At 37.6% G+C, this 25,588-nt stretch overlaps 1 protein-coding gene across 1 annotated transcript in view; it reads right to left on the bottom strand.

Moving 5' to 3' along the window:
- The window catches only part of GRIK2 (glutamate ionotropic receptor kainate type subunit 2), a 1,085,136-nt gene that overhangs the window by 338,224 nt on the left and 721,324 nt on the right, over positions 1-25,588 (bottom strand). Inside the window, exon 11 of the mRNA XM_040428804.1 lies at positions 12,392-12,615. Coding sequence (XP_040284738.1) covers positions 12,392-12,615 — 224 coding nt within the window. The remainder of the gene's footprint in view (positions 1-12,391; positions 12,616-25,588) is intronic.

Here is a 25,588-nt window from a genome sequence, read left to right as displayed (position 1 = left end):
ATGAATATATAGCACTATATTCTATAGTGCTATATATTCCTTTTTGACCCACGCCTGTATTGAGTGCGCAATATTGGCATAATATAAAGCACTTCCTATTTAGCTGAAGCTATTTAGTGTCTCCCCTAGAGTCCTGTCTCACTCAGCGCTTACTCATTCCTCCTTCCTCCCCTTTCCATATTTTGAATTGACATGTGTAACCTGATCCTTCTGTGAGCCAATCCTGTCCTGGACAGATTTAAAGCATATTTCAGAAAAAAAACAAAAACATTTAGCAAGGTAGGGGAGAGAGGCAAACAGCTGATAACATGAGAATTTGACATTTCTTATGGTCGCTTGTATTATTGATTTATAGTTTTTTTTAAAAGTTAGTGAACATCTCATTGTTTAGAAATAAAATCATAGAAAGTGTAGTGGTTGAGGTTACCTTTGCAAGCTTTAAATAGTCAACAGCAATATTGTAACCAAGACACCAAGCTTTATTTGTGTATAATTCTTAAAGTATATGTTTACTTTTGAACACACAGACATATAAATATATACAAACCGGATTCCAAAAAAATTGGGACACTAAACAAATTGTGAATAAAAACTGAATGCAATGATGTGGAGATGGCAAATGTCAATATTTTATTTGTAATAGAACGTAGATGACAGATCAAACGTTTAATCCGAGTAAATGTATCATTTTAAAAGAAAAATACGTTCATTCCAATTTTCACGGTGTCAACAAATCCCAAAAAAGTTGGGACAAGTAGCAATAAGAGGCTGGAAAAAGTAAATTTGAGCATAACGAAGAGCTGGAAGACCAATTAACACTAATTCGGTCAATTGGCAACATGATTGGGTATAAAAAGAGCTTCTCAGAGTGGCAGTGTCTCTCAGAAGCCAAGATGGGTAGAGGATCACCAATTCCCACAATGTTTCGCAGAAAGATAGTGGAGCAATATCAGAAAGGTGTTACCCAGCGAAAAATTGCAAAGACTTTGCATCTATCATCATCAACTGTGCATAACATAATCCGAAGATTCAGAGAATCTGGAACAATCTCTGTGCGTAAGGGTCAAGGCTGTAAAACCATACTGATCTCCGGGCCCTTAAACGACACTGCACCACAAACAGGAATGCTACTGTAAAGGAAATCACAGAATGGGCTCAGGAATACTTCCAGAAACCATTGTCAGTGAACACAATCCACCGTGCCATCCGCTGTTGCCAGCTGAAACTCTACAGTGCAAAGAAGAAGCCATTTCTAAGCAAGATCCACTGGGCCAGGGATCATTTAAAATGGAGTGTGGCAAAATGGAAGACTGTTCTGTGGTCAGACGAGTCACGATTCGAAGTTCTTTTTGGAAATCTGGGACACCATGTCATCCGGACCAAAGAGGACAAGGACAACCCAAGCTGTTATCAACGCTCAGTTCAGAAGCCTGCATCTCTGATGGTATGGGGTTGCATGAGTGCGTGTAGCAGGGCAGCTTGCATGTCTGGAAAGGCACCATCAATGCAGAAAAATATATTCAGGTTCTAGAACAACATATGCTCCCATCCAGACATCATCTCTTTCAGGGAAGACCCTGCATTTTTCTACAAGATAATGCCAGACCACATTCTGCATCAATCACAACATCATGGCTGCGTAGGAGAAGGATCCGGGTACTGAAATGGCCAGTCTGCAGTCCAGATCTTTCACCTATAGAGAACATTTGGCGCATCATAAAGAGGAAGGTGCAAAAAAGAAGGCCCAAGACGATTGAACAGTTAGAGGCCTGTATTAGACAAGAATGGGAGAGCATTCCTATTTCTAAACTTGAGAAACTGGTCTCCTCGGTCCCCAGACGTCTGTTGAGTGTTGTAAGAAGAAGGGGAGATGCCACACAGTGGTGAAAATGGCCTTGTCCCAACTTTTTGGGGATTTGTTGACACCATGAAATTCTGATTCAACATATTTTTCCCTTAAAATGGTACATTTTCTCAGTTTAAACTTTTGTTCCATGATTTATGTCCTATTCTGAATAAAATATTAGAAGTTGGCACCTCCACATCATTGCATTCAGTTTTTATTCATGATTTGTATAGTGTCCCAACTTTTTTGGAATCCGGTTTGTATATATATATATATATATATATATATATATATATATGAGGATTAGCAACTTTGCATATGCATTCTCTTACTTATCCTTTATAAGTCCTTGAGTTTATCCTACATTATAGTTCGAGGCAAAATTCATAAATAAGCTACATATAAACAGCAAAATTACTGTCAGACATATTTTATCTACTTAAATGATTTGCTATAATTTGATAGTACATCTAGTTTATCCTATGTTGCAATCCTGTACAGTGCCTCGTATAAAGATGCTGGTGCCCAAAAAAGGCTCTGTGCAGACATTTAACAAGCAGAGGACATGGACAATGAAACAGGCTATAAAGCAGGTAAGTAATGTAATATACTTTTAAATAGAATAATAATATGTGGAATCATAGTCCCTAGTGAATAATTATAGTTGAGGCATTACATTAGATACATTTGAAAACCATTTATTTTAGTTTTTGTGTTGTAGACTCTAAAACATTTTCAGTCTTTTATCTGTTTAATTATTAGAAAAAAAAACCTGAATGCTATTTATAGGAGCAAACAACTTAATGAGAATGTACACAACACAGAGAAATATATTTGCACGCACACAATCCACAAATCATAGAATTTCTTAATGAAAAAGATAGGTTAGTTTATATAATGAGTGCACTTTTCTGTGCAAATGAATGTTAGGTTTTTGTTCTGATAGTAAATGTCAGTCACTTAGTGTTATCTAATCTAAAGTTCCAGTTTTTGCCAGCTTTTAGGAGAACAAAATGAGGTGCGAAGGTTAATAATTAACAGCATCATCAGGTTAAACAAGAACAATCAATATTCTGCCACAGTTTTTGCTATGTACTGCCAATAAATCTCTTGGGAGTCTCAAAGAATAAGCGCTTTTCTTCATTTTCTCTGAAAGTGCTCTGTACAAAAACACCACACAATAACTTCAGTGTTTCATTTTTTAAGTAGTACAAATGTATAAATGTTTGCTTTGTCTATGTGTATCCTAAATTTGGTTAAAATATTAGGATGACATCAGGAAAAACCTATATAGGCTCCACCTTTTCCTCTGCAAGACCATTGTAGATTCTGAAAATTATATTTTTTCTAACCAAAAATATATACGTGTGTGGAAATTTAGCAAGCTATGTCTGCCAGTTTCTGGTATAAAAAGCTTTCAAATTTTTGATCATAGCAAATTAGCTTATTTTTAAGCCTGTTATCTAGAGCTGAGGGAATCAGTTTGTTAGAATCAAAATTTGAACTTTTTTTTTAATCAGATTTGGTAGAATCAGGATTTCTTTATATTCATTAGGATAGATTTTTTATTTTTTTTAGAGAGAGAGAGGCATTTAAAGCACTTTCAACTCATATCTGAATTTCTTGGTTGATTCTGATGTGCCAAAATTAAGTTATGACTATGAGCACCACTTAATAAATGTGATCCATTGTACTTCAGTGCACTTCATTTTAACATTGGAATATTAAATATTCTGATCTTAATAAATTCCCCATATAGTCTTAGTGTGAAATCCCTTAAAAATGATCTATAATTTACAGGTGGCATGCAAGGAAGCCACTGGAAATTTAATGCTTCGTACACATTAGAGTTTAAATAGTTGTAGGAAGGTGGTGGAGATAGCTGTTCGACAAAACAGATATTTGGCCAACAGCTTCCTAAATATTATGGTCAGCATTAAAAACTTGCTTTATTATCAGGGGCGGATTGGCCATAGAACTTATAGGGAAATTTCCCGGTGGGCCGATGCCTCGGGGGTTGGCCAGTGGAAGTTTTTGGGGATGTATTTTGTGCTGTTGGCATATTTTGTGATGGACTGTGGTATTTGGCTCTATTGGGGTGGTATACTGGGCTACAATATGGTATTGAAAAGCAACTTAAGCAGGGAGGAATCATAACTTCAGATGGAAAAAAATGGCAAATATTCTAAAAAATGAATATATAGCACTATATCAAATATAGTGCTATATATTAGTTTTTTAGAATATTTGTCATTTTTCATCATCCATCACCATGGTAACGCCTCGGGGTTAGAATATACCATCAGATCTGAGTTTTCACGATCTCACAACAGCGAATAGTCCTGTTATAAGACTATGCAACCAATAGAGGGCGCTGTTCATGAGTTATGAACAGCGCCCTCTATTGGTTTCATAGTCTTATAACAAGACTATTCGCTGTTGTGAGATGATCTCACAACAGCGAATAGTCTTGTCATAAGACTATGCAACCAATAGAGGGCGCTGTTCATAACTCATGAACAGCGCTCTCTATTGGTTGCATAGTCTTATGACAAGACTATTCGCTGTTATGAGATTGTGAAAAATCAGATCCGATGGGATATTTTGACCCCGAGGCGTTCCCATGGTGATGCACACGGCAACGGGCACTGACTGGAGCAGGCTGAAATCCTAGGGAGCCCGAACAGATAAGAACAGTTTTTTGGGGAACCAGACACCCTAAGCAGGGAGGCATCATGTGTACTGTTCACTTCAGATGGATGATGAAAAATGACGAATATTCTAAAAACAAATATATAGCAATATATTCAATATATTGCTATATATTCATTTTTTTCGAATATTCACAAATATATGACAAATATTCTATACAATATTCATCAAATATCGCTAATTCGAATATAGCCCCTGCCCTCATCACTACTGACTACAAAACGGGGCCACTTTTAGTCTTTTTTCCAGGGCCACTTTAAGTTCCCAGTCCCCCCCTGTTTATAATTCTATTTCTTCTGCTGTCAAGATTGCTGATATTAATGTATATATGCAGATGACACCCCTCTACAAGTCACCTAATTTCCCTGGAGTTCCTTTAATCGCAATTATGTAGAAAGAGAGAAATGTAAACTTGAGTAATTATGGAAACATGAAGCTAAATATAAATTTTCCCATTTCCCACATTTCTAGTGCTTTAAATTAACATGTTAAATATGATATTGCCTTAATATTTAAGCAAACCCTAGACAATATATTGACAATGCATTAATAATATTTGGTGGTCATTTTTAACAAATACAGTATATTCCATAAACAAGAGTAATAGGTAAAAAAAAATAACAATATAGATTACTAGTAATATATGCCATTAACAGTTTAATGTTTTTTCCAATTCTATTTAGAATGTGATTCTCCTCTTTCCCTATTCAATTAATAATGTTTGGGTCCTATATTGAATACACTTTGATGGTATTGTACATTATTTGTCCTGTGCAAAATTAAACTACAATTTTAGCTTCCATAACTAATGTAAACAGCCTCATATACTTGAATATGTATACAAAAATCTATATAAACAAGCACTATATTTGATAATTGCATTTTATGACTTTACCATCAGACTTACCATAGTACCTCGGCCTCATTTGGAATTGTCATAGATTTATAAACACTACTAAGCATTGTTTTGACTTACCCACATCTTCAATTTTAGATGAAAAAACTGTTGATGCATATTCTGAACCAACTTAGATGACAGTTGTTGCACTTTCCCCATTATAATATTAAAAAGCGCCAGGAACAAACAATAACCCTGATTATTTTGTGCCTTCTTCAAATACAGCTTGAACACATATATAGATGACAGATATAGAAAATTTGTATACTAAATTAGTATTTATTTTTTCCTTATTTGGTGTTTCAGTTTAGGGAACTGTTTTAAAAAATTATTACTTCCTGGTGGGATGACCATTGGGACCACAGTTATAGTAGGCTATTCTATCTTATAGATGGAAATATGAAAGTATCTTATGTGATACTATAGGTCTACTGGACTTGATGTTGATGCAAATATCTTGACTGAATGGTCAGCCAACACCAGGAGTGTATATTTTAATAGCATATTTTAATGCCACTTGCTTTATAATTATGTATAGTGTAAAATTAGAAACCATTTTAACAATTTTAGGCTTTTTTTTTTTATTTAAGAAAAGAATGGATATATGGATATAATGTATGACATGGATATAATATTTTATTTTGGTGATTCGTTGTTCATCAAAATGTTATACTAGCTTTTAAATACTATAATTAGTTATATAATAATATAATTTTGCTAGATGTGTTTAGAGAACATTGTTCTAATAACCATATTTCATTTGAATGTGATATTGAAATTCAAATACAGTACATTGCCCACCTTGTCAAATAAAGCTAGTGGATGGATGTATTTTGGTACTACTAACTGCGAATGGAATAGCATATATATGTAGCAATGAACATTTTAGAGAAGCTTTTAGCAATTTTAAGCTATATAATAACTCATAGCTGCCTGCTAATATACATAACAACCATGCTTCAGAATTGCAGGTATAATGTTTGTTGTTTAATTATTTCTGCTTGCTGAAATACTTATTTTATGTAAACCTGCATATATCTTTGCTGTATTGAAAAAATAATAATAATAATAATAATACATTCAATGCCTTTCTGTGTACACATCACAACAAGCAGATAGAAGCAAATAGGAGTTTGTAGGAATTACCTTATGTAAACTCCAGATAAATATAAAATAAGCATTTCATTTTAGTATGTGAATTATAAAAATTCATAACCTTATAATGTGAAAATAAAATCTAAGACAGTCATGTAGATAGTGCGTATATAAGTTTAATTTATTTAAAATTGTTGCCTGCTATTTATTGCCACTGGGTAAGCATAGAGACAGACAGTAGAGATGAGCAAAGTTCTGAAAAATTCAATTTGTCAACTTTGCCAAATTTTGCCAAGAAAACTATATACTGAGTCTTCCTTGTTAATGGTTGTGTGGCACCTTTAATACACCTTCAAACAGGGGCTGTTGCTGGTTTGGGGTTTGGCTGGTTAGCTGGGGGGGGGGGGAATATGCATATTATTGATGTTATTATCTGCAATTTCCTGCAGGTTGACAATAAACACTGAATATTAATCAGCTCTGGCATACCCACTTCTCCAACCCCAGAGAAATTCTGCCCTACAGGTGGGAGCCCTTCTTTTGCCATCTGCATTTCCTCCTTTTCCACATAATCTAATATTGATGAGAATATGCCATCAGGAACATCCAGATCTTCCTCTCCCTGCATCTTGCTGACTTTTCTTGGACATAGAGACTTTGAAGGATAATTTGGAAGAAGTAAAGCCAGCAAAATATAAGTATAGTCATCATTAAGAGCTGGCCCTCCTAAGTGGAGCAGACTGGATGGTATTGGTTGGCATGCTGGCATTGGAAAAATAAAAGCTTCCATCTTATTGGTATTGAATTACATATCTTAGTTTATGGCTGATTTAGGAATAAGGATATGTGGAATAAAACTGATGCAGAATAAGTATCCCTGCACTCTCCTTCTCCAATATTGTTCTATTTATCATTTTTAGCAACACTCTACCTAGTGCATGAGTGCTTGCCACATCTCTCCCTATGCTTAGCTCACAGGACAATGACGGAGACTGTGCAAGATAAGGGTTTTATAGGGCAGTGACATCATAAAGGATGGCTATCTGTGGATTAGATGCCTGCATGACATTATTAGTGATTTTATGTTCCCGGCCTTGTCTCTTCTACACTTGGTTTTGCTTTGTAACACACACAGGCACAATTTTAGGAAGTGCAAGAAGTTTCACATTAGTTTCGACTCACAGTTCTCTTAATCTTTGGACTGAATTGTGATTTACTGATCACTAACTGACAGACTTAACCAAGAGAAGGAAACTGCCTTCTAGAGGTTGTTATGTAGTGGATAACTGGGATCGGAACCAAGGTGTGAATTTACAAACTGAATTTACAGAAACTTGCTCATTTATATATATATATATATATATATATATATATATATATATCTTACTATATTTTACTAAAACATAATTATCATTATAAGGTAAGTAATGTTAATTAAAAGTTATCCTTTAGTGTATTTGATATTGTAGGGTACATGTGCTTATTATAAAAGCTATATAAAAAAACTGAACTTTAAAACTACTACTTATTGAAGTTATTGGTACTATTTTCTTTAAAGCTGTTCTTACATATACTGCATTGTGGGAAGTATTTGAAGCAAGGTCAAAATTATAAATGAAATGTTCTACAGAAAGAAAGGCTACTTTTATCATAGACCTAAACATTCTCTCAGACCCAATAAAAGTTTCTTTTTAATACAAAAAATAAAAATATAACATAAATAGACATAACAGACAGTCAAAGTAAGGTAATCAATATCTGAAAAAAAACAAACAATAAAACAGCCTTATACTATATTTACATAAAGCATTGTGTAGCTCAAACATGCCTATGTGTCTATATGCCATCTCTAAAACACTCCATAATTTATAAGGCTCTCAACAATAACTGTTTGGTATTTTAGATTTAGCATATACAGAAAATGGGCACATCAGAGACATTTATAGAGATTATAGGGGACCATGGCAAAGATTATATTAGGAACCTTTCTGATGCTTGTTAACAATATCAGATCGGCAACCATATAGAAAAAGATATGCTTGTTTGCACCTCATATCCTTTTCATGTTCTTTGGAAAAGAACGACCTATAGAGAGGAGATTCTTGCATAAGTTTTCTATTTTTTTTTTTTTTTTTACAGGCACCCCTATAGCAAACACATTAACATTTTCTATGGTTTATACTGTAGAAAAACCAGAATGGGACCCAATATATGCAATCTGTTTCAAATTTACATACATGGATTGCAGGGTATGTTTGAATTTTATAAAAGTGGTACATTTTAGGGCATTTAAACCTAAGATGCAAAATTGTTGGCCAGACATGTTATAGCGCACATTTTACAATCAAGATCAACTTCAAAATACTGTTTGTGATAGTTTTTATATATATCTACCAAATGTTTTGGAGCAGTATTTAGAGTAAAACTATCTTCCTTAGGCTGAATTCACACTTCGGTCATTTGATCAGTTATTTTCATCAATTATTGTGAGCCAAAACTAGTGGTGAAGCCTACTCAGAGATAAGGTATAATGGAAAGATTTGCACCTATTCTGTGTTTTTGACCCACACTTGGTTTTGGCTCACAACAACTGATGGAAATAACTTACAAAATAAAATAACTGAAGTGTGAACCTAACTTGTTTACTTAATTTTATTGGATATATATATATATATATATATATATATATATATATACATTACAGACCAAAAGTTTGGACACACCTTCTCATTCAAAGAGTTTTCTTTATTTTCATGACTATGAAAATTGTAGATTCACACTGAAGGCATCAAAACTATGAATTAACACATGTGGAATTATATACGAAACAAACAAGTGTGAAACAACTGAAAATATGTCATATTCTAGGTTCTTCAAAGTAGCCACCTTTTGCTTTGATTACTGCTTTGCACACTCTTGGCATTCTCTTGATGAGCTTCAAGAGGTAGTCCCCTGAAATGGTTTTCACTTCACAGGTGTGCCCTGTCAGGTTTAATAAGTGGGATTTCTTGCCTTATAAATGGGGTTGGGACCATCAGTGGCGTTGAGGAGAAGTCAGGTGGATACACAGCTGATAGTCCTACTGAATAGACTGTTAGAATTTGTATTATGGCAAGAAAAAAGCAGCTAAGTAAAGAAAAACGAGTGGCCATCATTACTTTAAGAAATGAAGGTCAGTCAGTCAGCCGAAAAATTGGGAAAACTTTGAAAGTAAGGGCTATTTGACCATGAAGGAGAGTGATGGGGTGCTGCGCCAGATGACCTGGCCTCCACAGTCACCGGACCTGAACCCAATCGAGATGGTTTGGGGTGAGCTGGACCGCAGAGTGAAGGCAAAAGGGCCAACAAGTGCTAAGCATCTCTGGGAACTCCTTCAAGACTGTTGGAAGACCATTTCAGGGGACTACCTCTTGAAGCTCATCAAGAGAATGCCTAGAGTGTGCAAAGCAGTAATCAAAGCAAAAGGTGGCTACTTTAAAGAACCTAGAATATGACATATTTTCAGTTGTTTCACACTTGTTTGTTATGTATATAATTCCACATGTGTTAATTCATAGTTTTGATGCCTTCATAGTCATGAAAATAAAGAAAACTCTTTGAATGAGAAGGTGTGTCCAAACTTTTGGTCTGTACTGTATATATATATATATATATATATATATATATATATTGTAATTGTGAAACAAACTTAAGTAATGCCCTTGTTTCCCCTCTGTTCTACTTATTGTAGCTCTGAATCAGCTCTGAAGAAAGCAGTATACAAGAGATCTCCAAAAGCTGAGCAGGCAGACATGTGATAAGCTAACACTAACAAAAAGGAAATTATGTTAAAAAATGAAGATTAACACAGTTGACAGATTTAGGGACAGTAACAAACACAGTATGGGTACTGCATTCATTGTAAGGTAAATTTATATATTGGAATAAAAAACTAGAATTAAGATGGTCGTTACAAGCCATTATATGTAAGCTACAAGATAATAAATAATAATTAGAACTATAACTTTCTCATATTTAAAGAGATAGATAGATAGTCAAGCAGATATGGATGGTCAAATAGAAAAGAGTTATTAAATGTGTATTGTTCAGTTAAACTTAATTGTATTAATCATAAGAGATAAACATGGGCAGTCATTTTGCTATGTATGTTTTGGATCCATATGTAGTGATTTATAGGCTGAGATAAATGAAATTGAAATAAAATTACTATTATTATTATTATTATTATCATTATTATTATTATTATTACTATGTACTGATATTTGAAATATTTTACATTGAATCATATGCTCTTTTGGGGCTAGGGAATGAAATGCTGGAATATAGAGCTGGTAATATTTTCTTATGATAGCCAGCTAACACCATTCAAAATAAGTTGTGAAATCTGTTCAAGAAACAAATGAACTAAATGGAAGTTACTCTATTATTTATCCATACAGCATTATGACTTGCAGTGATATATGGTTAGCCCTATATTTATTTAATGATTTAGGGACAAATTTACTTAAACTGCTTGAACAGAAAACCCATGAGGTTGCAATGTATGTCATAATAGCTACTTTTGAAATATATGAAGCTGCTTTTTGAGTATGGGCCAGAGCATGATTTGATAAGCCAGTCTCATATGCTTTAATAGAGTTATTTTAAAATAGACTATTCTAACATGTAGCACCAAAGACTTGGTTATTGGGTATAGCTTACTATAAATAATATGTCTTAAACTGTGGCACTGTGCACCAAAATTATGGCAACATTTTGGCACAAACTTCTGCCACAAAGTAACCCAACTAATAGGTGGTTTAAACTTAAAATAGACAACAGTCTAAAGGAGCAGCATATTTACTGTATTGTCTAGCACCACATCTAAATTTTAGACAATATTAATAAATCTATCATGTGCCATCTCTTACTTTTATTTTGTCCCCTTGAAGCAATATTAAAAAAGTAAATACATTTTACTTAGGAATGAATGAGTGTAGGGTATTTGTGAGTCTTTTCATGATTGTAAAGGTCAGAGCTTTAGTGAAACGTGTAGTCAGTCCCTTTTGGCTATTTATAAGCAGCCATTTTAATTAAGATAGATAAATACAGTATTTTTTGCTCTATAAGACACACTTTTATCCCAAAAGTGGGAGAAAAATGTCAGTGTATCTTAAAGGGTGAATAATAATTAGCACTTCCATTATGGAAGCACTCATTACTATAGTAGGACAGGGGAGCAGTGAATACATTGCATCCTGTGCTGGCTCTACTCATTGCTCACTGTGGCCTACACATAGTGTAAGGGTGTAGGCATACTCTGTGACCTTGTGCTCTGTTATATTGGGTCACAGAATGACAGAAAAAGCGCTGTCTGATCCGAGGTCTGATTGAGGGTCTGAGCTGGGGTCTAATTAACATTAGTGGTGTGATCTGAGGTCTGATTAAAATTGAGGGTTGATTGGGGGTCTGATCTGAGGTCTGATGAATAACCTTTTTTTTTTGCTTATTTTTCTTCTCTAAAACCTAGGTTTATCTTATGAGCAGGTTCGTCTTATAGGGCAGAAAAAAAATACAATAATCATGACATATATTCATGGGATAAAATCATCACAATCAACCAAGTTAATGTTTCCCTTTCAACATATAAGAACTAACAATCTTTACCCTCTATACTGTATATATTTTGTTAAAGTCTCATATATAAGTTTTTAACAGTTATCAGTGAGAGCCTTCATTATGATTTATGTGTAAAGAGTATAAGTTCTAAAGTAACAGAAGAATATATGTGATCTTTGACAATTATAAATAATAAGAACAATTGACCTAATTGTCAAACAATCACAAGGTAGATATGTTACCTGGCTATGACAAAGAGCACACAACTGACACCCAAGTAAGCCAGCAGAATATACATCCAGATATCAGGGGAAAGAGGATTCAGGAAGGAGAAGACACCAGGGTTTGTACCATTAGGTTTCCGGTACAAAATACTTATTCCAAGAGTCATAAACGGTTTGGTGAAGTCGATGACCTGTTCTCTAACATATGTGATAGCCAATGGAGCAACTGCAAGATCAGCTTTCTGTTAAGAGACACAAAAAAGAAAATACAAAATATTTGTGAATTAAATCTGAATATAAGAACATAGTTTATTCAAATCTAAACAGGAGTAAGCCTTTAGCTTTAATCCCTTCTCACCCCAGTTATTGAAAATTTTTGCATTTTTATTTTTACTTTCTGCCTTTCAAAAGCCAACATTTTTAACTTTTTTGATACTTTTTAGATAGCTGTATCAGGGCTTGCTTTTGAAAAAAAAAACTTATACTTTCTAATTGCACTTAATATTCCATACAATGTATTAAGAACCTATTTAAAAAATTATTAATGGGGTGGAATTGAAAAAAAAAATGAATGCTATTGCACCACTGTGTGGTAAAAATAACAGACATATGTATAGTCTGTGAGCCAGTATGATTACAGTGATTTAGAAATTATATGGTGTTTGATATGTGACACTTACAAAAATCTAAAAGTTTGAAAAAAAATTCTTACCATATTCTGATACTCATAGCCTTTTTATATTTTCATATACAGAGCTGTAAAAATGATCTTTTTTGAAAGCCAAGTTGTAGTTTTATGGACAATATTTGGTGTCTGTATGGCTACTTGATCACTTTTTATTCAATTTTATGGGTAGGCGAAGAAACAAAAAAAAAATGGTGATACAAGTATTTTTTTTTTTTTCATTAAGGCATTCACTATATGAAAAAAACCATACTTTTATTTTTATTTGTAAAATGGGTAAAGAGGTAATTTAAATTTGTAATGGGCATATCTATAGATCGTCAGTCTAAAAATTAAGCGTACCTAAACTTTCAAGAAGTTTTTTTAACTGTCAAAAATACCCTAGTAATATTTTTTGTAATATACTTGTTTGATGTGGTTTTATAATGAAAAAAGGCCCTCAATGTTCTGGCCTTCATAGATCCAAAGTCAATTCATTCAAATTCTTTGATTTAATGCCATTTCTGTGCAACATTAAAATATATTGGTTCCGTTGAGCCAAAGTTCGTCTCGCCCGAAGTTGCGCAGATATGAATACAGTAGTAATTCACCGAAGTATTGCGCAACTTTGGGCAAGACAAACTTTGTTTCCGCAGAGCCAATACATTTTAATGCTGTACAGAAACAGCATTAAAATCTAGGTATTTGAATGAATCGATAATCTCACATATTCTGCAGTGATTTATAGACATTATCATCATCGTCTATCTTCTATGGAGCTAACAATCTACTTTCCCTATCAGTAGTGTACTTGGAGTGTACTTCAAATAGAAAAGAATGTAATCTCCAAAATAAAGGGCAGGATAGATGTATAGATGTACATCCCATGGATGGACATTTCACATAACATTATGGGTATATTATCTGATGGATAATCATGCTTCATTGTATTATTAACATTAGTGTAGAGAGAATTAACGTCGTATTAGTCTTATTCAAAAGATTATTCATGATGTATAAATTATTGCTTGTATTTTTCAGTCCTTTTATTCATATAAATAAATCAACTTCATGCATAGTAATCCTGAGAGCACTGAACTGATTGCTACCCCATGCACACTTTTACAAAGTGAAAGTAAGAAACTCGGGAACATGAGATCACCCATAATGCCGTGTAGCCAGCCAATCCCTATGATGTCAAAGATCTATAAAAGCCTCATCCAGCGTGGTCTCTGCCATTTCACTGTGAGCCGAGCTTAGGGGGAGACTTAACAAGCACTTATGCGCTAGGGAAAACAGTTTAAAAAAATTGGATAGGGAGAGTGCAGGGACAGTGTATGGAGATTGTAGGGAATGTTTTTTAAGACTGTAGGGACAGCATAGGGAGACAGCAGGGACATTGAAGGTTAATTGTAATTGCCATGTTTATTTTGTTCAACTGCTGCCACATTCTAGTTAATCTGTTATTTTACACATAGACTTACTGTGCATCAGACTCAGTATTAAAGGGCGGTCTAATATATCGCTGTGTTTATCTTGTTCAACTGCTGCCACATTCTTATTTAATCTGTTATTTTACACATAGACTTACTGTGTGTCAGACTCAATATTAAATGGAGGTCTAATATATCACTACGTGCATCTTGTTTAATTGCTGCAACATTCATAGTTAATCCGTTACTTTAATGATACAGTTCCTGTACACTATGGTCGACAGTTGCCCGGTCCTCATAAGGAATGGGCAGTGGCATAAATGTTACTGTAGCCAGCACAAGTAGCAGCAGAAGAATGGGGGGTGGTAGCAGCTACAGCAAAAGGCTAGAACTACCACTGTCATCCAGCGGTTGTGTTTTGGTTACCTCCCTCCTCAACATCATCTCAAGTAACAAGAGAAACAGTAGGTTCCTCTGATACCACGCTTAGTTTACATGGCAGCAGGGTGTAAACAGCAAGAGATCTGCAGCCAAACATGGGAGGGGTACACTGTCTACTACTGGGGAGAATACCTTTAAGGAGCAAAGTAGCAGTGCATAGGTTCATAAAGCAGCAGCAGGCAGGCATCATGCAGTGGTGGAGGGAACATGGCATACTCGCTAGACTGGAAATTCTTTACTAAGTCACTGGGGGACATTAGCGAGGTGGTATGCAGGATGTGTGGGCAGAAGGCGAGGCACGGCAAGGGTGATAACATTGGTATGGTGGACCTGCATGAACACATGGACTATCAACATAAAGTGTCATGGGAAAACTGTGCCTGATAGAGCTGCATCTCTCACCGGCCCGCAGCCCCTCTCAAGCAGTCAGGCCTTGACAACATCAGCAGAAGGAAGCTGTTGTTCCTTCCTACGGATTTCAATGTCACCTATTGCTCCTGATGCTCTTCATCCTCCTCCTCTTCACTTGTTTGGACAGCAATCAATCACTGAGATGATTGCAAAAAGACAATAGTATGTGTGCACTCATCCAATGGTGCAGAAGCTGAATGTGTACCTGGCTAAATTGCTGAAAGTACAGTCCCTCCATTTTCATGCAGATGACTCTGCACATTTCAGAGAACTGATGGCTTGTGCCCACACAAGGTGGAGAGTCCCAAGCTGACATTACTTTAACTAAAATGTTGTAGCTCTCGGTGTCTGAAAGAGTTCATGCCAGAACTGAATGGCATTATAACTATGGTCAGGGACAATATATGTTGTTCATAACCCACTGGGTAAATGTGGTTTTGACCTAGGCACAACAGCAACTTGGCCAGATGATGGCAATGCCGCCTTGGTGTTGTAATGCTGGAATTTCTGCACCAATATCTTCCTCTGCCTTCTAGTCCTCTACCTTGTCCTTAACCTCCCCTCTTGGCACAGTTCAAAGTGGTCCTTCAGCATATCACCTATAGTAAACTAGGCATTGTTACCAAGTTCTGCACCAGGTTAGCCTTGGTGAACTGAGCCATAACGGGAAGCAACTGATCCGTGTCATCAATAAAGAAATTTAACACTGGCTGTCTCCTTGCCAACTGGAGGTAGGAACCATGGTTACTGATAACGGGAAGAACATTTTTGTCTGCACTTTGTCAAGGAGGGTTGACCCATGCGCCCTGCATGGTGCATATATTCAATTTCATTGTCACCTGGTTCCTCAAGTCTTCCAATGAACTGCAAGAGCTGTAAAAAACATCCCGAAAACTGTGCATGCACTTCAGTCACTCTTACCATGCAAAACACACCCTCCTTGATCTGCAAAAGCAAAATGCACTTCCCAGGGGCGGATTAAGTGCATGATAGCCCCTGGGCTGTCCACCCAACTTGGGCCCCTCTCTCCATTTTAGTTTAGTTTTTTTTGTATGAAGAGGCTGCAGTGCTTTGTGAGCTCCACAGTCTCTTCCTAGGCCATATGACATCTTCAGAAAAATATCCCAAATTGGCTCCTAAACTGAAAAATTTGGTCGCCAACTTTGAAATACATATAATTATAATAAAAAAATACTTGGAGGAGAATACAGCACCACATACCTCTTACATCCAGGGACATCTCCTGTCATGTAGACCTTCTTTTTCCTCTTCTCCTCCATTTGACCTAGACTGCCATGACAAAATTCTTTCAGCCACATCTTGTCTATATAGAGTTTGTAACACAGACACGCTAGATTTCAAAAAAATTTCATTAACCTCCTTATCCTGGTATCCTAACAGTGTAATCCTGCTGGCACCCCCAATACTGTGCCTGTTGTGCTCCCCAATGCCACAGGTACTATACTGCTAAAAAATAGTGACCCTAATAGACATAATTGGGGTCATTTATCAAACTGGTGTAAAGTAGAACTGGATTTCCAAAAGAGCTGTCAAAAATAAAAAGTGAATCTGATTGGCTGCTATGGGCAACTAAGCCAGTTCTACTTTACACCAGTTTGATAAATTACCCCAAATGTCCCTATAGTGTCTACAGCAGTTATAATGTCTCCTAGAGTGCCCCCAGTAATAATAACACCCTATATTGTGTTCTAACTAATAATCCCTGTATAGTCTCCCCAAAAATAATAAAATTGCCCCTACAGTGCCTCTCTAATAGCAATTCCCCCATATAGTAATTTCCCCCCAATGCCCCACATAGTAATCCCACCATAGTAATTTGCCCCCACACAGTAATTTCCCCCACACTGCCCCCACACAGTAGTTTGCCCCCCACATAGTAATTTTCCCCACACTGCCCCCATATAGTAATTTCCCCCATACTGCCCCCACACAGTAGTTTCCCCCCACAGTGCCCCTACACAGTAGTTTCCCCTACACTGCCCCCACACAGTAGTTTCCCCCACACTGCCCCATATATTAATTTGCCCACACATAGTAATTTCCCCCACACTGCCCCAACACAGTAGTTTCCCCCACACTGCCCCACATAGTAATTTCAATCAAACTGCCCAACATAGTAATTTGCCCCTACATAGTAATTTGACTTTACATAGTAATTTGCCCTCACATAGTAATTTGCCCCACATAGTAATCCCTCCCATAATAATTTGCCCCCACATAGTAGTCCCTCCCATAATAATTTGGCCCCACACAGTCCCCACATAGTAATCGCCCATAATAATTTTCCCCCACATAGTAATCTGCACCATACAGAAGCACCAATATAGCAATTTCCCCAATGTACTTGATATTTCATTACTAATATGTCCTCCTGTGTGTCCCCAGCCCCCAATGCCCCCCCCCCCAACTAAGCACATAAAATGAAATAAATAAATAAATAAATAACTAAAAGCTAAATACTCACCTATGTCCAGGGTCAGGCGCTTGCTCGCAGAGGAAGGCGGGATGAGGCAGGTGCATCCTGGCACAGGCACGCAATGACGTCATCACGCCCACCTGCGCCGGGATTTTTGCTACCTGCGGTGATCAGTGGCAGCACAGGGAACTATGCGCTCCCATGCCTCACCGCGCTATATGGGCGTTTGGGTCGGCATTGGGCCCCCCAGCGGTGTGGGCCCGGGGCTCCCAACCTGAATGCCCCTATTGTAATCCGCCATTGGCTCTCCCCCAACAGCACTTGACATGCAACGTCTCCACCCATTGGAACTTCACACTCCATATATGAGAGCAATTTTATGAGCAGAGTAAGGCAGTCAATGATTTCTTAATACTGGGGATGGACAGGTCTATTCACCGCTGTAACTTCCACGTTAGCCAATGGCAGTTCATGCGTGACACCTGCCGTTTGCTCGGGCCCTTTGAGTAGGCCACTTTATTTGTCAGTCACTGGAACCTCCCCACTCTGTAATGAGTTCACTGCACGGTTAAGTCCAAGGCAATGAATTAGACCTGACGCTAATATTGACCTATAATACTGATGCAAAGTACATCTATAGCTAACAGAAGGGATTAAAAAGCATGCATTTGGATTGCCAAAACATGCATTAAAATAAAAAAAAAATTCTCTACTACTTTATTGAGGATGCCTCCATTTCTTTATTTTGTCCCACTAAGAAGCCATTTAGACACAGCTCCTGCAGAGCACATATGGGCTTTTGGCTTTACTGAAGGGTGCTGTATGCTTTTCTTTTTGTTTAACACAGGGGACTTCCGGTAATACTGATGGCACAGTACCTACAGAATGAATTAACTATGAATATGGGTGCACTACAAAGTAATGGACATGGCGATACCCTCTCCCTGCCCTGTCCCTGCAGTTTAAGTTCCAAGCCTTCACATTAAGATTGGGCCACCAAGTGTGATAAATATTATTAGGCAGAGTGGCCTTGGTAGATATGATTTATTGAGATTTGGCGAAAACAAATTTTTCAAAACTTCACATATTTCAAATTAACATATATATGCTTACCCTAATGTCTGGCACTTCTGGTTGTTCTCATTGTTGAACTGGATACACACTTTTATGAAGGGGCAGATTCTGTTCCCTCAAGGTTTTACATAGTATACATAGAAACATAGAAACATAGAATGTGTCGGCAGATAAGAACCATTTGGCCCATCCAGTCTGCCCAATATACAATATTTTAACTTTTCTTGTGGCTTTAATAAAGTAGTCGTGCTCTTTGTCTTGCTAAATATCATTGTTCTTACGGGGTTTTAATTTGCACTCCATTTTGATGTATCCCTTATACTAATTTTATGATTGCTTAACTGTCCAATATTACCATATGTGCTAGATTGTTGTCATGCAGGGAAAAAAATGTTTTGATATGATTTAAACATGTTTATATTATTTTAGTATTACAGTAACCATAGCAATTGGTATGTTCACTGTAATGAGAATGAGAATGTAATGAGTTTGCCTTAAAATTATTTATTTGCTTGAAAATGACTTTTTGCATTTGTGGTATGCCTAAATAATAGCTATATATATATATATATATATAAGAAATGAGCAAATTGAAGCTGACTAAGTGGAATTCGTTCAGAATTTCAAGAAAAATTCGATTCACACCGAATGCAAATTTCCTCGCGCTTCGTGGTAACAAAACACATTTTTCCCTAAAATGGTTGCTGCACATGTGAGGACATGGTGAAAGGAACTCTGGGAAGACGAGATCACCCATAATGCCATGCATGCAGCCAATCAGCAGCCAGCCAGCCCTGAGATGTCACAACCTTATAAATTGCGGCAGCCATCTTAGATTCTGCCATTTACCAGTGTAATCTGGAGGTGGATACAATCTAAACAAGTAAGATTTGTTTGTTTAAATTTATTTATTCCCCCCCCCCTTTTTGCAATGGCAGACCTGGTTCTGTGCAGGAATTGTTGTGCTTTTATTTCAGGTTCCACTCTTCAGAGGTTTGGATACTGTCTGATCTGTAGACAGCTCTCCCTAATGCAACAGGAAATTACCTTTTTGAAATATGAGATTTGTAAATTAACCATTAAGCAAACTCAGACTGAGAACATTGCAATGCCACTGCCACAGAGGCCACCTAGAAATGGAAGATGGGTTACTGTAGGTTCTGGTAGACTGAGAGTTGTGGATAGAAGACATGTCCCACAGTCTGTGGCTCTCCATAATTCATTTGCAGCGCTTTCAGAGTGCAAGAGCAACATGGCGGATGGCTCAAGCACAGTGGGTGAGAAACAATCATCTCCCATGCCTAAAGTATGCAAGACTGCAGCCAAAGACAAAAAGGAGAAGGAGAGGACTGATAGTAAGCAGCTGTTGGTGGGCGATTCCATCATAAGAGGTGTGAAGTTTGAGGAAAATGGTGTTGTAAGATGTCTCCCTGGTGCTACCGCTAGCAGGGATAGACGACGGATCCTTAATATTGTTAGGCAAGCAAAACAGGAAAGGGAAGTGGATGTTATTGTCCATCTGGGGACAAACGATCTGGCTTGCAATGAGGTTTCAAAGGTGAAAGAAGCTTTTCACACACTTGGAAAGGATATACGGGAGGTTGCATCAACTGTTTCATTCTCTGCAGTTTTGCCTGTGCATAACCTTCAGCATGACAGGAAGATGCACATTAAGGAATTCAATGTATGGCTTGGTGAATGGTGTCGGAACCAAGGGTTTGGCTTTGTGTCTCATGTTAGCTCTTGTTGGAATGGAAAAGAACTGTACAAGAAAGATGGTTTGCATCTTTCTCTCAAAGGAACGAATGTCCTCGGTGAACAGTTCCAAGTATTTGCTAAGGAGTATTTAAACTAGGAAAGGGGGGCAAAATAGTGATAATCCAGCAGTCCGACTGCCCCCCGGAACAATGCCAGAAGATGCCAGTAGCACAAAGGTTAAGAAATGACAAGCTCAGATTCTTATCTACAAATGCTTGCAGTTTAGGGAATAATATCAATGAACTTGAGGCTATAATGGCATCTGAGAATATAGATGTAGTGGCTGTTACTGAGACGTGGTTCAAGGGGAGTAATGACTGGGATATATCACTACCAGGGTTCTCTCTATACAGGAAAGACAGAGAAGGCAAGAAGGGGGGAGGGGTGGCCCTGTATGTGAAAGACAGCATAAAATATAATTTGATACAAGTTAGCGAGAACAATTTAGAGTCAGTTTGGGTTACCTTGCAGCTTGATAATCATAAGGTAACTCATGTAGGTATGATATATAGACCACCTAGCCGAATCAAAGAATTAGATGATCTACTAGTTGAGGAAATAGCTAAAATGACATTGAAGGGGGAAGTTATCATTATGGGAGACTTCAATCTTCCTGATGTAAACTGGAAAACCAAAATAGCTAGTTCTGCCAGGAGTACAGATATTCTAAATTCCCTACTGGGATTATCTCTACAGCAAGTAGTTGAGGAGCCAACCCGGAAGGAGGCCATTTTAGATTTAGTATTCACAAATGGGAATTTGGTATATGATATTACTGTAGGGGAAAGCTTGGGATCTAGTGATCACCAGTCAGTGTGGTTTACTATAAGCACAGTGACTGAGTCACACCACACAAAAACAAAAGTTTTAGATTTTAGAAAAACTGACTTTTCTAAAATTAGATTAGTGGTATACGAGTCCCTATCAGATTGGAACAGTTTCATTGGAGTCCAGGAGAAATGGGACTACTTAAAAGAGGCACTATTGAAGGCAACAGAAAATTGCATTAGGCTTGTCAGTAAAAGCAAAAAAAGGAAAAGACCACTGTGGTACTCAGCAGAAGTGGCCAAAATCATTAAAAACAAAAAGATAGCATTTAAGAATTATAAAAAAAAAAAAAAAAAACGAGGATGACAGGCTAATTTACAAGATTAGGCAGAGAGAGGCCAAACAAGTTATAAGAGCTTCTAAAGCACAGGCAGAAGAGAAATTAGCCCAGTCAGGGAAAAAAGGCGATAAGGCATTCTTCAGATACATAAATGAAAAAAGGAACCTAAAACAAGAAATTACAAAATTAAAAACAAAAGAAGGAAGGTATATGGAAGAAGATAAAGAACTAGCTGACTGCCTCAATGAATACTTCTGTTCAGTTTTTATGAAGGAAAATGAAGGAAAATCTACCTCAGTTAGGAAAGAAGACTAATGAATCTTTTTATGCATGTGTCTTTACAGAGGAAGAGGTCCTAAGTCAGCTGTCTAAAATCAATACAAATAAATCACAGGGGCCTGATGGGATACACCCAAAGCTATTAAAAGAGCTCAGCGGTGAACTAGCAAAACCATTAACAGATTTATTTAACCAATCACTGGCAACAGGAGTCGTCCCAGAAGATTGGAAATTAGCAAATGTTGTGCCGATTCACAAGAAAGGTAGTAGGGAGGAATCGGGCAACTATAGGCCAGCAAGCCTGACATCAATAGTGGGGAAATTAATGGAAACCATACTTAAGTAGAGGATTGTGGAACATCTAAAATCCCATGGATTGAAAGATGAAAAACAGCATGGGTTTACTTCAGGGAGATCATGTCAAACTAATCTTATTGATTTTTTTGATTGGGTGACTAAAACAATAGATGGCGGAGGTGCAGTAGACATCGCTTATCTAGACTTCAGTAAGGCTTTCGATACTGTCTCACACAGAAGGCTTATCAATAAATGGCAGTCTTTGGGCTTGGACTCCCATATTGTTGAATGGATTAGGCAGTGGCTGAGGGACAGGCAACAGAGGGTTGTAGTCAATGGAGTATATTCAGACCAAGGTCTTGTTACCAGTGGGGTACCTCAGGGATCTGTTCTGGGACCCATATTGTTTAATATCTTTATCAGCGAAATTGCAGAAGGCCTCGATGGTAAGGTGTGTCTTTTTGCTGATGACACAAAGATTTGTAACAGGGTTGATGTTCCTGGAGGGACACACCAAATGGAAAAGGATTTAGGAAAACTAGAGGAATGGTCAAAAATCTGGCAACTAAAATTTAATGTGGATAAGTGCAAAATAATGCACCTGGGGCGTAAAAACCCAAGAGCAGAATATAAAATCAGTGATACAGTCCTAACCTCAGTATCTGAGGAAAGGGATTTAAGGGTCATTATTTCAGAAGACTTAAATGTAGGCAGACAATGTCATAGAGCAGCAGGAAATGCTAGCAGAATGCTTGGGTGTATAGGGAGAGGAATTACCAGTAGAAAGAGGGAGGTGCTCATGCTGCTCTACAGAGCACTAGTGAGATCTCATTTGGAGTATTGTGCTCAGTACTGGAGACCATATCTCCAGAAGGATATTGATACTTTGGAGAGAGTTCAGAGAAGAGCTACTAAACTGGTACATGGATTGCAGGATAAAACTTACCAGGAAAGATTAAAGGACCTTAACATGTATAGCTTGGAAGAAAGACGAGACAGAGGGGATATGATAGAAACTTTTAAATACATAAAGGGAATCAACAAGGTAAAAGAGGAGATAATATTTAAAAGAAGAAAAACTGCTACAAGAGGACATAGTTTTAAATTAGAGGGGCAAAGGTTTAAAAGTAATATCAGGAAGTATTACTTTACTGAGAGAGTAGTGGATGCATGGAATAGCCTTCCTGCAGAAGTGGTAGCTGCAAATACAGTGAAGGAGTTTAAGCATGCATGGGATAGGCATAAGGCCATCCTTCATATAAGATAGGGCCAGGGGCTATCCATAGTACTCAGTATATTGGGCAGACTAGATGGGCCAAATGGTTCTTATCTGCCGACACATTCTATGTACTTAGTGCAGGGAGAGACATCTGCAGGTGCTAGGGACAGTGATAGAAACAATGTCATTGTGCTAAAAAAAAAAATATTTATAAGTGCAGGGAAAGATTATTCAAGCTGTAGAGAATGAGATACTGGAGGGATCTATGGAGATTTCTGGAGTCAACTATCCTAGCTATCTGAAATTCCAGATTACCGTGTACCATGACACGAGCAGGAGGCAAGGAGGAGGGTTCAACAGGTTCGACATATCTCTTCAGTAACGACTTATAGAACACATTATGAATCTTCAAAGCCTAAGGAAGTTCAAGACGAAAGTCTACAGGGTTAATAATGGCAGTGATCTTATATGGACCAATAAACCTTGGACCCAACTTCCAAGAAGGTACTTTCAACTCAAATTTTCTTGTGGACACCAACACAGAATAACCCACTCTCAGGTCCGGACCATTCATATGTCACTTGTCAGCCATACGTTTATACTTGTTGCCCTTTTTTAAGATTATTTTGAATTTTTCCGCTAAATAGATGACAAAGAGGAGGAAAATTGTTCCTCTTCAAGTATACCAGAAGTCTCCGTACCAGAAAATGTTCCAAATTGCGGGTGGAACCCTTATGCCCCAAAAAACAGCGATTAATCAGTGGACTCCTGTCTACGGTTATTTATAGCAAACTCGGCTAAAGACAAAAATGAGGACCACGCCTCCTGGTTCTTCGAGACAAAACATCTCAAATAAGTCTCCAGATTCTGATTAGTGTGTTCAGTCTGTCCGTTCGACTGAGGATGAAAGGCCGAAGAGAAGGACAATTGTACCCCCAGATGAGTACAGAATGCCTTCCAGAATTTGGAAACAAACCCCCTATCAGACACCACATCAGAAGGAATACCATGTAATTTCACGATGTTATCGACAAACACTTGTGCCAAAGTTTTAGCATTAGGTAGACCTGGCAATGGTATAAAGTGCGCCATCTTACTAAAGCGATTAAAAAACAACCACCAAAATCACAGTTTTTCCTGAAGAATTAGGTAAATCTGTGATAAAATCCATGGATAAATGAATCCAAGGTCAGGACGGGATGCGCAATGGAAGTAAAGGTCCGGAAGGCCGAGTATGTGTCACCTTAGCACGTGCACAAGTACTGCAAGCAGACACATAGTCCTCAACACACTTTCGCAAAACCGGCCAGCAGAATCTAAAAGAGATGAGATTGACAGTGGATCTGCTCCCAGTGTGTCCTGTGAGAACCGTACAGTGATGTTCCTCGAACACCTTGTGACGTAATTCAGAAGGAACAAACAACTTCCCGGAGGAAAAGAATCCGGTGCATCTCCCTGGGTCTCCAACACCTCTGCCTCAAGGTTGGGATATAGGGTGTATATAACTACCCCTTCAGACAATATCGGACCAAGATTTTCCAAATCACCCCCCCAGTAAATCTACACACCAAAGCATCAGCCTTGACCTTCTTAACCTCAGGGCGATAGGTGACGATTAAATTAAATCTGGTGAAAAACAGCAACCATCTGGCCTGCCTTGGGTTCAGTTGTTTAGCCGACTCCAGGTAAGCCAGATTTTTGTAATCAGTAAACACAGTAATGGGAAGATTTGCTCCTTCCAACCAATGATGCCACTCCTCAAAAGCCAACTTAATGGCCAGCAACTCTCTATTACCCGCATCATAATTCCTTTCTGCAGCTGAGAGTTTCTTAGAGAAGAATGCACATGGGCGCCATTTTCTAGGTTAAGGACCCTGTGACAAGACTGCTCCTACCCCTACCTCGGATGCGTCAACTTCCTTTCACGGATGAGGTATTGGAGGAAACACCAAACTGACAACCAGGAGGGAAAGGGAAAGCCACTAGTCCTCAACGCTAGGAAAAGGAAAAGGTCACCTCCTAGTAACCCTACTCCTGGCCATGACTCCTAATTGTATGGGCACTCCTTGAAAGTAGAAATGCCCATACCCTGTA

This window comes from Bufo bufo, chromosome 4, assembly GCF_905171765.1.
Source record: "Bufo bufo chromosome 4, aBufBuf1.1, whole genome shotgun sequence".
NCBI classification, from domain to species: Eukaryota; Metazoa; Chordata; class Amphibia; order Anura; family Bufonidae; genus Bufo; species Bufo bufo.
Note: the sequence above shows the minus strand (reverse complement) of the source record. Positions and strands in the feature narration are given on the sequence as shown.